Raw genomic sequence first — 12,629 nt, forward strand, 5'->3', positions numbered from 1 at the left:
CATTAAAGTACATTGGTTGCTTTGGTTCAGTCTGTCAGCAGCTACTCCTTGGTCTTGTAGAATCTTCGCGTCGCGTTCTTGTTATCAAAACCCAGAAATCCTTTCAAGGAGGCGACAAACGTTTTAGTATGAGGATGTTTTATTTATGCAGTGGTCTTTAGAGGATGATGTTGACATCGTTGGCATCGGGAAATAAGTTAGAGTATTTTCTTTTTTGCAAGCAGCTTTCATAAAAAATATCTGAAAATCGTTCATTTTCTTCTTATAGTCACTTGTATAGGGAAGATGCAGAGGATGAGTGCCTTAATGGTGTCGACTGGCACAGCAGTTAATAGTGTTCTCTTTAAATAGTTTTCTTTTTCTTTTTTTTCCTTTCCATTTTTCTTTTTTTTTTTCCTTTTTTTTTTTTTCTTCTTCTTTTTTTAAAGTACCTGTAGAAAATTATCACAGTAAGGCTACATATCCTGCAGACGAGTTCTGGAAGGTCTCTTACTCCAATTTCAGCTCTTGTAGTAGATGTCAGTCTGGCACATGTGATGGCTTGGGCTGTGTGTGGACAGAAAGAAGGATAGCTGTGGTTCACATCAGTGCTATAGGTTTGGATCCAGGATTACTCAGGTAGGCAGGAGACACTGTATCCAACTCCATAAAGGCAGAGTAAAGAGTAGTGAGCTGGAGGTCGGGCAGGTTACTGTGTGGGGTTCCATGTGGGATGGCGGCTGTGTTGCTGTTCTCCATCTGGCAATGAGAAGGGAAACACTGGGAAGACGTTGGGGATGATGAAATGAGAACCAGGGGGTCCACAGCTAGGCTGTCATCCTTCAGCTCCTCCCAGAGGTTGCCTGGGACGAAACAGAAAGGATTGATTAACTTTCTTTACCTGTGCTTTTTGGAACACCCAAGAAATAGGTAATTATACAGCTACGTGTGCTGCATGTGTAAGAACTCTCAGTCGCTTGTGATGGTTTAGTTGTTATCAGCGTGTTTCCATAAAAACATAAATCTTGGAGAAAGCAGAATTAAGAGAATAACTTTGCTTGAAAATTGGCAAGATTCTGTCGCAAACGTATCATAGAATAGTAGAACTACAGGTTCATTAAGGTATGAAAAGACCACTAAGACCACAAGTCCAGCCATCAACCCATCCCCACCATGGCCACTAACTGAGCCCTCAGGAAGTGTAACTTCTTGTTGAAAGAAAACCCTGGCTTTGAAAAGGGGAAATTGCCTCTAATTTCTTGTAAGATCCTGAAAGTGAATCTGCAGGTAATATTACTGCCCAACTGGGCTTCTTGTCTTTGTGTGACGTGGCTTATCTGATGGCATGCTGAATTACTGGATGTATGATTTCATGACAAAGAAAAATCAGACATATGATTTGATGCCTCATCCCTGGAGGCGTTCAAGGCCAGGTTGGATGGAGACCTGTGCAGCCTGAACTGGTGCCTGGCTTAATTGTTGGCGACCCTGCCTGTGGCACAGGGGTTGGAACTAGATGAGCTTTGGGGTTTCTTCCAACCCAACCCGTTCTATGATGGTTTGGCTTTTTTTTTTTCCTAAAGTGCAACAGAAAGCTTCTCATCTTTCCGTTAATCTCAGTGAAAGGACTCGCTAAGGGACTGCAGCAGGGCTGTGTTTCTCATCTTCAACACTGAAGATTTCTTCCTGAGGGACACGGTTAGTGGGCATGGTGGGGATGGGTTGGCCGTCAGTGATCTTTGAGCTCTTTTCCAATCGCAACAATTCTATGATTCTGGGGTGGGGATGGGTTGATGGTTGGACTCATGATCTTGGAGCCCTTTTCCAACCTTAATGCTTCTATGAGTTAGCATGTTGGAGATGGGTTGATGGTTGGACTCATGATCTTAGAAGTCTTTCCCAACATTAACGATTGTAGATTCCTGGGGGCAGTGGCCAGAATACTGTCACTGTGTTGGGCTGTGATGTACTACGCCCAAATCTACACCATACAACCACCTGGGATCCCTACCTTGGAGATCAAAGTCGGTGAGGGATGGATTCAGAGCATCGATGTCGTTGCTGAGGTCCCCCTCCTGCAGCAGAGGGTCGGGCACCGTGCGGGCCGTGCAGTGCTCTGTCATCACCTTCATGCCGCAGCTCGGGGGGGTCTGGGCCGGCAGTGGGGAGTCCTGGGTGATGCTGGGTTGACCCCGCAGTTCGTTTGGAGCCTCCCCAGAAGGAAACATTGTCTGATGGTCTGGTGTCTGAGGCATTAACGCGCTTGAGATTGGAGGGAAGCCCTGTGGGGCGGTGTAGCAGGCGGTTTGCTGCCCTCCGAGCAAGTTTGGCAACGTGTTCTTGGCATGGAGAGCTCCTGATGATGCGTGGATGGGATGCAGAGGCTGTGGTACAGAGGAAAGCGAGGGCTCGCCCAAGGAGTGGGGTTGGACTGCCATCTGCCTGGAGAGGGACGCACCTGCAACGCCGTTAGGGCTACACGACATGATGGAAGATCGCAGCTTTTCACCTTTGTCGCCTATCAGCGTGTCAAGCTCTTCTACAAAACAAAGGAAAACGAAATCCTTAAGGTATTTCCTGCAGAGCCTGCATCCTTATCGCTTGCAGCCGGGGGAAGGGTGGGTGTGATGGCAAACAAAAGCGCTAACCTGTAGGATAATAACTCCAAAAGCCTGAAATGCTCTTCTAAATAATCAGTGCTGAATGTGAGTGAGGAACATTGTATTGTGGTGTTTAAGGGCTGGGATTTATTGGATAATTTCAATTTTATTCCACAGGACTTAATTGAGTGTTGCTTTAACATCTCACCAAGCGTTACGATAGAACGCCTTTGTGCCTATTTAGAAGCAAAACCTGGTCTTTAATTCTGCTTTTTTGACTTTCTATTAAGGAAAGCACCCTTAAATATTTCCTAAGCAGTGCATAAATGCTGTTGCACGGCTTGGTGTGCATTGCAAAGCAAGCTGTGGACTGCAGCTTGAGAACGACCACACTCACTTATTACTGACCTGGCTTTGCCATACTCTTCCTCACAGCCACCGGATCTTTCCTCTTCCATTTCTGCAGCTCCTCCTGCATCTTGTCAATCTTGGCCGGGTTCAGAGCCCACAAACAGCCTTTCCGAGAAGAGTTGCCTGATTTGTTTTCAACTTTCTCAAAGCATTTGTTCAAGGACAAGTTGTGGCGCACGGAGTTCTTCCAGCCATCCGGGGCTGTCTGGAAACACAAAGCCAATCTAAGAATGGTTTTTCAAGGAAAAAAAAGCAATCAATTCTCTACGTTATGAAACTGGTTAAAAAAAAACCAAAACCAAAACAAAAGGAAAGTTATTCTTATGCCCAAGTGGACTTATTGTGTGCCTTACAACTGAAATATGGGTTTCTACACTTGATTGCTACACTTCTTTTGCTTTACGCTTATTTTAAAGCCAGTGGTGGAAGCTGGGGGGTTCTTTAAACCTCACTGTGCATTGAAGTGATTCTTCCATGTGTATTTTCTGGTTTCTGCTCAAGCAAAATTCCATCCTTACTCTGAGGACAGTTTTGCAAGAAGGAAAAAGAAACTGCTTATCACACTGAGATGCTGCATATGAGCGTGCTGGTCCGTATCATAGGATTCCTATGGTGAATTCCTGATGGGTCACTTCCTTGTCTTCTACAGAAATTCCATACAATCATAGAATTCTATAGGAATTCCATAGAATCATAGGATTCTGTAGATTCTATGAAATCTGACCTTTGGATTCTTCCATTGGAACATTAACTCCTTGTCCCCCGAGGCAGACCTTCGCTACAAGCTGGGCAAGACCACATTTTCCATTTCTGACAAATTCCCAATAAATTTAATAAATTTAATACTTCCTTCTTCATTCAAAATATTGCTTAGTTGTGAAAGCTGAACACGTGTCATCTGCTACAACAGGAAGTATTTGCCTTTCCCAACAGCACTGTTTCTACCCTTCTGTCCACCTGATGTCAGCATTTCACCGTTCTGTTGGCCAATCCCGTAGGTGAGTCAACCTGCAATTCTGTTATTAAAAAATCAGTATAAAAACCCAACCCAACCCCTTACAGCCCTTTCTGCTATAGGGTAAGATTGAAGATGAGTGGGGATGCGTTGGCACAGCTGCCCATGGAGGTGTTCAGGAACCAAGGAGACGTGGCACCGAGGGCTGTGGGCACAGCGGGGTGGGTTGGGGTTGCGCTTGGGGATCCGAGAGCTTTTTTCCAACCCAAATGATTCGGTGGTTCCACCATGACCGTTTCTTGCCCCTTGCAGATCGCATCCAAGCAGCTTTCTGCCAGCTCCAAAAGCAAATTCGACTTTCTCCAAGGGAAGGCGTGCAATTAGCTGCTGCCTGGGAGAGCGCTCACACTCCTGGCCGTGTGTGCGAGGCTGCACCAACCTCTGTCTGTATCTAGACGGGATAATTAGTGTTTCTGCTCGGCGCTGGGAGTGGCGTGTGTTTCTCAGAGGTTTTCAGATGTGTGGGGGTGTGAATGGTGAGATCGTTTTAGGAACGTAAAAGCAAAAAGTACACGGATTTATTCCGGGGAGCGCTGCCAAGGGTTGAACAGGTTCTTGCACTAAACTCGGGACTGCTGAGCAGTGAGAAATAGTTGTTTACCTAGCTGAGCCCTGAAGGAATGCTCCAACACAGCGTTAGAAGTACTGCTCTGTCACCAGTTTTTATTTTCACATTTGGTGCTCGGTTAATGAACTGAGCTCTGCCTGCTGGAGCTGCCGTTGTACAGTTGGAGTTGTTTTGCTGCCGTGATTTGGCCACCCTTGCTTCCAGAGCAGCGTGGAAGTTATGTGGAATTAGGTTCCGTTGGATCTTCCCAACCTCTTGGACCACTGGAAATAGCTCAATTAACGAGATGAAAGCTCAGCGTTCAACTCTCTAATTGCACTGAAGCAGAAAAAAGGATGATGAGCCAAAAAAGGTCGTTGTGCAGACCCATTGATCCCAACAGCCTCTTGAAGTTTAAAGAGTTCAGTGATCTTGCAAAACCCTTTCTCTTTAAATCTAGGTCTCAAGAGAAGGGAGAGGTACATCAAAGAGTAATTCACCTTCAGCTGTGTAGATTATTATTATTTTTTTTTTTTGGGACGTAGGAGTTGGATTGCTCTGTTTCAACTAGAAATGAGATTGTTGCATCATAGAAACTGAATTTGCTGTGGCAGCGAATACGAGTTAATTTGACTAGGCTTGTATCATCTCATGTCTCCCAGCAAGATTCTACGCACACTTGTGCTCTCCTTCAGTTCTGCTCTAATTGCTTCCCCTCCCCCTGGTGAATCCTGCTGTTTGCTGAGTTCTGTAGCACCAGCACGAGGCTGTTTGCTGATTTCTATATTACTTTATCTTGTTAAGGTCTCTCCAAAATATGGTTTTTGTCATATATTGGTAATTCCATGGGCTGCCTTAAAGACCGGCCGGAGGTAGGGCTTAGTCCTTATAAGCACATTTGCTTATTCTGTTCTTCATTTAATGATGTTTGGGATGAAAATATTCAATTGTTTGACTGTATTTCTAAGTAAAATGAAAAAAAAAAGGCAGAAAAAGTTGCAAAATTTGGACTGTTCCGATAATAACACCAGCACCATTCTTTGCCTATAGTGCACATGGAGGCTGTGACCTCATTCCCACTGACTTATAAATAATGGAAGAAAAAGCCATGAGGAACTGCAAGAAGCCCTCCCATGGAACAGATGGGTTCTGATGAGTGAGAAGAGCGAGGTTTGGATTAGGGCTAAAACAGTTATTTAAAGCTGTGCTGGAAGACAGAGGAGTAGCAACTTCAGTTTGGTTTGGTGAACTGCTATGGGCACCACTATGCCTGTAAAACTGATTTTAGTAATCCCACTTCTCCACTTGAAACTCCTCCATGCTGTGTTCCTAGAAGATGGTAATGTGCTTTCTTACCCTCTGACTATTGGCATATTTAATTGATTTTTTTTAAATTTTTATTGCTATTTATCCTCAGAACCACTTGACATTGCTGTATGATTGTATCAGGACATTTGAATCAGGACATCTGAATCGTCTTTCTGTAGCTGCATTAAATCTATTTGATTGCTGCATGCTTATTTGCAATAGGAAGCACAACGGCCTTGCATTGCTTTGGTTTTAGGTCTTGCTAACAGCTGTAGGCCACTTGCTCTGGACATTTAGCAAGACTTTTTGGGGCATCAGCAAGAACAAAGCCCTGTGTAGAGCAGCAGCCAGCAATTCAATTACAGCTCTCTTCAGATCTAACTGTAATCCCTCTGCTCTGGGGCTGCATGCTGACTAATCTCTTCCCACCTGCATCCCAAGTGCAAGAAGCCATTTGCTCTTACAGCACGGATTTAAATCTCAATAGCATCTGGTGCAAGCTGTGCATCCATGCCTTCACCATCATGGCCGTGTAATTATGAGCTTAGTACCATTTATCACATCTTATACTTTTCCTTTTACAGGGCATGCCAGAGATGAAGTTGCCCAAGATGACATCCCAGCTCCAGAACGGAGCTGTGGGTGACCCTCCTCACTGCAGGGAGTGGGACCTGATGGCCTTTAAAGGTCCCTTCCAACTCAACGATTCCATGAAGATATCCCCTTCTGTGATTTTGGAGGTACTGTAATGGCAAGGGAAGCCATAGGACCAGTTCTGCCTGTATCTGAGAGGAAGGGATGATGTTGTTTTTAGAAATATTTATCCCTTTTACGAGCTGTTAGCGAGGAGTGGCTGCTTGTTATCTACGCAAGCTCCAAGTTGGAGCTGTTCTTAATAAACTTTTGTGTTAAGTTGCACTACACACTGCACTACGTGCATACATCCTGCCTAGGCACAGAACTCACCTTGAAGTAAGGAAAGTGCTCTGTCATGAAATTGTAAATCTCGCTGACTGGCAGACTGCCCGTCTTGCTGTTTTTGAGTGCCATGAAGATCAGGATGCTTTGGGGAGAGAAAGAAAACTGTTTTAGCTTGTCAGGAAATACAGTGTTTGTCTCAGAGCTTGTGATGACCGTGGCTTTCACTCCCATGCAATGGATCAGGTTGGATATTGGGAACAATTCACTCTCCAGATGAGTGGTGATGCAGTGGAACGGCTGCCCAGGGAATGGTGGGCTCACTGTCCCTGAAGGTGTTCCAAAGCTGTGGGGATGTGGCACTGAGGGATGTGGTCAGTGGGGATGGAGGGGTGGGTTAGGGCTGGGCTTGGATCTGAGAGCTCCTTGCCAACCTGAATGGATCTATGGATAATGCTGACAGTTCCCACTCAGCCATAAGCATCGCTCTTAGATGTAATGGTCAAAGTCCATGCAGGATGTGAATGGCTCATGTCCAATACGAATTTCAAGTAAAATGTTGGAAAGTGGAGTCAAGACCTTGAGTCCTGGCTGTGTTTTTTAAGGTTGTGCTTCAGTGCTTACACTGATAAGGGTGCATGGAAAGTATCAAGCTGAGTGGCAGAAGGTATAACTAAAAATTGCCTGACCTGCTTCACTCGAGTGATGTCTGGGGGCTAATCCTATGTGATAAGCAGCATATCTGATGCGTTTTCTGGACGCTTCCTCACCCTTAATGGGGAATTAAATAGCACCAATACAGGTCCTGCAAAGACACCTAATTGTGATTAGTCTTAGGCTGATTTGCAGCACCCAAGACTTTGCATTAGGAAAAGGCCTGGCTTTTCTTCTTTACATCATCTCATTTCCCTCTGCTTTGGCCCCAAAGTCTGGAGCATGCTGTGATTCATACAAGCAGGACAGAGCACACTGGGAACAGGATAGGGAAGCACCTTGTTGCAAATTACACCAAAAATATGCTGTGGGTAAACAGTGTGTTACCTGCAGCATCAGGAGTTGAAAAAAATGCTTTCTCACCTGTAGGAGTAGATGGGCTTGGGAAATAGAGGCTGCTGGGATTCTTGAGTGCTTTGAGGAGCAATCCTTTGGTAGGGGTAGTGCGAAGAGGTGATGTAGGTCACCGGGTAGCTGCCTCCTGATGGGTACTGGGGAGACAACAAAGATGTCACATGGCTTGGCAACGAGTTCTCAGAATGCTTCTTTCTTTATAGAGATACTAAGCTTTAATACTGAGGATATTGTCCTCTACCTATGTTTAATAGCTGTTATGCAAAGGCAGAACTGAAGTCTGTCTAGCACGGTATTGAAAAGCACTGGTGCTGCTAAGAAGGAGGAGAAGCTGGAGAGGAATGTGCTGGGATGTTGGCTGCTACCAGTTTTGTTGCAGTGAGTTCCATGCTAAAGAACTGTTTATTATTGCCCGTTATTCTAGTAAGTACTTGTGAAAAATGGGTCGTTGTACCCTATCTATCATCTCCAGATCATGCACAGTCGTATAAAAAGTTTACTCCTTTGGCCATCCCTTTAATGGCATCTCTTCAAGAGATCTCCAGGCATGTCTAATTCTCAATGCACTCAGCGATGGATGGCCCATCACGAAGTCACCCTGATAGAAACACACCGGTGCAAAAAAGCAGGCAGCTCAAAGGAAATACAGCATGTGCCTTGCCTTGATTGCAACACGGTTTCTGCCAGTGTGCTCCATTTCCTATCGCAGCGGTTGGTCACGTATTGTTCTGTTCTGAATTGCAGTTCCAACCTGCTGGCAAGCAGCTTTCAAGAACAAAGAAGCGCTGCCCCACGGAGCTGAGATACCATCAGTTGGCTCCTGGTGTGGCGAAGGCTCCCGCTCAACTCGCAGTTGGTAAGAGAGGAATTTCTGCCTCTTACAGCTGAATCTTTCCAGATGCCAAGGGTAGGGCATGGCCAAAATTAGGAATCGTGTCACAGGCTATTAAAAATCTGCTTGCGTGCCTTTGCTGGTGCTCAAAGGTTGCTGAGCCATGTTCTGGTGCGGTGCTGCTCACCTCTACAAGCCCTGTGTCATGAGTTTTTATGGTTCCTCTGAAGACTCTAATATAGATTTTTCAGAGTCATCAAGAAAATTTTCCTGGTAATTAATTTATACATCTTAGTTTCTTCATGCTATTGGTTTCAGTACCTCTTTGAAAGGGTTCTAAGAAGGAACTGGCTGGGATGTTGCTACCAAAAGCAAGAACTGGGTGTTTTCACGATGATTTCTGTTTTATTGGTCTCATTACTCCTTTTTGAGGGAGCAAGGAGGGGAATGGTCTGGTACGACTGGCTGGAGCTGGTTCTGCTGGATGAAAGCTGTCCGTGTTTTATGGTGGGTGGGTTGGTGGCTCCAGCAGTGTCTGCCACTTCTTTCAGGTCCATAAGAAGTAATTTTCCAGCTGAGTCACCATTTGTGCTGTGTCCAGCAAAGGGGAAGGTGAGGCCACTTTATCGTTTGGACTGAGTTAATGAAGGAGTTGATCTCTCTCATCCCTTAATGAAAAGAGAAGTGTAGTTGCTCCAGGCTAGGGGGCTGTTCTGAGTTTGACTCCATAGTGATTTAAGCTGTCCGTTCCATTCACATTTGAGAGGTAAGACATTAATACGTGCAAAAGGTGTTGTTCCATTTCTTCTGTCTTGTGTCACTGCTCATCTCCTAGCATCTGACACTGGCACATGGACAGCATCCCAACCTGTCATGACTTTGCCTGCTGATGCCCCTCACTTTCCTTTCATTAGTAGAATCCGTTGCCATGCTTTCATAACATCAAGTAGCACAAACTCTGACCAAAGCCTGCTGCTGGAGGAGAGCTGTCACTCTGCCAACCTGCAGGTGGATGGGAGACTTTCTCCTCCTGCGATGCTTGCTGTGTCTTGCCTAGCAGTTCCCAGAAGACAGCTGTAAGGTTGTGGGGTTTTTGAATGTGCTTAATGCAGATGGGTAGTAATATCACTGGTATCAAAAGAGCAGTGAAGAGGGAAGCGTGCTCACTTCATTGATATGTTTTATATATATGTATATAGCCTTAATATTGTGCACTGTCATGCATCAGCATTGTAGTCAGTTATGCTTCAGCTGAATACTCTTTGACTGGGGATGATACAAGAGCCAAAAGATTGCAGAGGAGATGGATGAGCCACCAAACTCAGGGAGCATCGTCTTGCTGTTGTTCACTTTAAAAGGAGGTATTTTCATCTATTTTGGGGGGGGGGGTTGGGGAAGGGAGGGAGTTGTTCCTGTGGCTACTATATGGCTATAGCACAAGAAACAGAGCATTTTTGGTTCAACATACGGTACTGACCTGATGGAAGGGATGTGAGGAGCAGTACATCTGCTGCACTTGGGGCTGATAGCAGTACAACCCAGGCTGCCCTTCCAGTGGGGATGTCCTAAGCTTGAGGTCTGAATCCTGCTAGAAGATATTTAAGGAAAGCACTGTTAGAGAGAACACCTCAGTTTAATGCCATCAGCTGCTGTCCTGACTCGTCTTTCATTGTACCTTATTACCATCCTCTGGTCATCCCAGTGCCACATCCAGTATTAACAAATGTTTGTGCTATTTTGGTGACCATAAGATGATGTTTTGGTCCAGAAATATCAACTTGCCAGCAGCCTGTAAGCTGTGTAGGAGCTTAGAAGTTGCTCTTTGTTGGAACCAGTGGAGGCATGAATGAGCAGTTGGTCTGAGCAGTCAGAGGCACTTCGGGTAGAGCACATGCAGTGCTAATTTTACATTCTTTGCAGCTTTGAATTTGGGAAGAAAACGGGATTTTTCTCATTAACTGTGTACAGCTTTTGCATTAACCTCAAATCAGATGAGGTTATATTATTGTATCCAGGAAACAGGAGGTTCATATCAACTTCATCCTTAGTGTGAGTAGCTTGGAAACGTCCCCCATCCCTTGCTAAATCGTCTTAGTTCATTTAGAGATTATTTTTGTTTCTTTTTTACCCCCCTTTCTTTCAGTAACCCCGCAATTCTTTGTCTCAAAACCAGTCCAGAGCCAGTGATCAGGGCCCTCTCCTGGCAGATTTGCTCACTGGTTGTCTGCACGAGATGATGAAGGTAGGGTTTGCAATTTGGATCACAGCAGAGGTGCCTTGTAGGGATACCAACACGTGGTGAGTGCCTCCTCGTGCCTTCACACAGTACGTACCATAAACAGACTTTGTACTTAGTTTTAAGTGAGTAGAACTGATATCTAAGAGCTTCCCTTGCTGCCAAGAAAAATGCAGGTCAGCAAAGGCACTGTAAGAAATCGGTGCCTGTTCTCAGATGCACACGTCCTCAACAAATCACAGGTTGGAAAAGAGCTCTAAGATCATCCAGTCCAACCATCCACACAGCACCAATGTTGCCTGCTGGCCACGACCCTCAGTGCCACATCTCCATGGTTCTGAACACCTCCAGGGATGGAAACCTGGGGACCCCACCACCTCCCTGGGCAGCTGTGCCATGCTTGAAGAAACACCATAAAATTCTGTCCCTTGAGGATGCTGATTGATGACAGTGATATCAAACCTGCTGTCGGGACGGGTTTGAATTTTTAAGGCTCCTGTCTACTGGAAAATCCTTTGCCCATATCCACCTTTCAGGTAATTGTTTTTCAGAAGGAAAAGGATTAAGACAGAGAACTCTGGCAAATAAATACAGATGTAGGCTAGAGCCCACGACAGACAACTTTAGAAGAGATTAAAATCTATGTAGTCGCATTGAGATAAAATAATTCCAAAAGCATCCTTATTTTCCCAATTAAAAACAGCAGAAAAAATAATAGAAAATATACTGACCATGACTTGTGGACTGTGATCTTGACCTGTGGTGCTGTACTGGAGGCTGTTACACCACGGCTGTTCGGAGGAGATGTTTGGAAGGTGTGTTGGAAATGACTCTGACTCATCAGGGCCCGTAGATCCTGGGAGACCCTCAAAACCCTCAATACTTCTGGTGCTTTTGAAAGATGGACCTTCAGGTGGAAGGGCTTGCTGTGCTTCCTGGAAGACGTCCTCACTGATCTGCCTCTTGTAGGGGTGAAAGGGGTTCCTGCTGCTCTTGAGGAACCTGTCGTAGTTTCCTACAGTGTTTTCCTCATAACTGTACCGCCGGAATTTTTCTGTGCTGAAGGAGACCTGAAATTTGTTCTTGCTGCAGTGAATCCCTTGGCTGGGGGGATATCTCCCAAGGAGCTGATCCTGGGCTGGAGATGCAGGGCTGGGGCTGTGGGAGGACTCGGAGCTCTTCCTTTCTGTCCTGCTGTCTGATTCGTACGGTTGGCAGCTGTAACTGGGATTATCCTGCAACGAATCGTTGGCATTTGTTTAGGGTTAGGTCGAACAAATATTTTTCCAGTACGTAGAAAATGTGCATTATTGACGATAATTAGAAAATTACTAGTCCTGCCACCTCCGCACAGAGAAACTTGGAAAGGTTTTTCTCATTACCTGGTGTCCGAACCTGTTTAAAGGTAAGTTGATAGAATAATTAAGAAGGCTGAAATAATCCTAATCTGTCAACTATCCGTGGAAAACAGGATGTCATAGGCAACTTTTGCCTTGCTGATCTGTCTGTTGTTCCAGAGAGAAGATGATGTGTGATCAAATGATGAAAGATTAAATGACAGGAATATGGTAAGTGCAAATCCTGTCATACACAAGTTTAATCAAATGGGCTTGAGCTCGTTCTTTGTGTTACACGTTGCTAGATATGTTAGCAGTTACATCACTTCCTCTCATTAGTGTAACCACACTCATTCCATGAGCCATGGAGGGTCTGGG

The 12,629-nt window shown here is 45.2% G+C and overlaps 1 protein-coding gene across 1 annotated transcript in view; it reads right to left on the reverse strand.

The window, feature by feature from the left end:
• Positions 1 to 579: 579 nt before the first annotated feature.
• Positions 580 to 12,629, reverse strand: part of FOXN1 (forkhead box N1) — a 28,249-nt gene continuing 16,199 nt past the window's right edge. The window contains exons 3-9 of the mRNA XM_048966817.1: positions 11,646 to 12,149; positions 10,156 to 10,266; positions 7,856 to 7,983; positions 6,827 to 6,923; positions 2,988 to 3,195; positions 1,991 to 2,518; positions 580 to 842 (exon numbers count right to left, since the gene is read on the reverse strand). Coding sequence (XP_048822774.1) covers positions 580 to 842; positions 1,991 to 2,518; positions 2,988 to 3,195; positions 6,827 to 6,923; positions 7,856 to 7,983; positions 10,156 to 10,266; positions 11,646 to 12,149 — 1,839 coding nt within the window. The remainder of the gene's footprint in view (positions 843 to 1,990; positions 2,519 to 2,987; positions 3,196 to 6,826; positions 6,924 to 7,855; positions 7,984 to 10,155; positions 10,267 to 11,645; positions 12,150 to 12,629) is intronic.

The sequence above is a fragment of the Lagopus muta genome, chromosome 20 (assembly GCF_023343835.1).
Source record: "Lagopus muta isolate bLagMut1 chromosome 20, bLagMut1 primary, whole genome shotgun sequence".
Lineage (NCBI taxonomy): Eukaryota > Metazoa > Chordata > Aves > Galliformes > Phasianidae > Lagopus > Lagopus muta.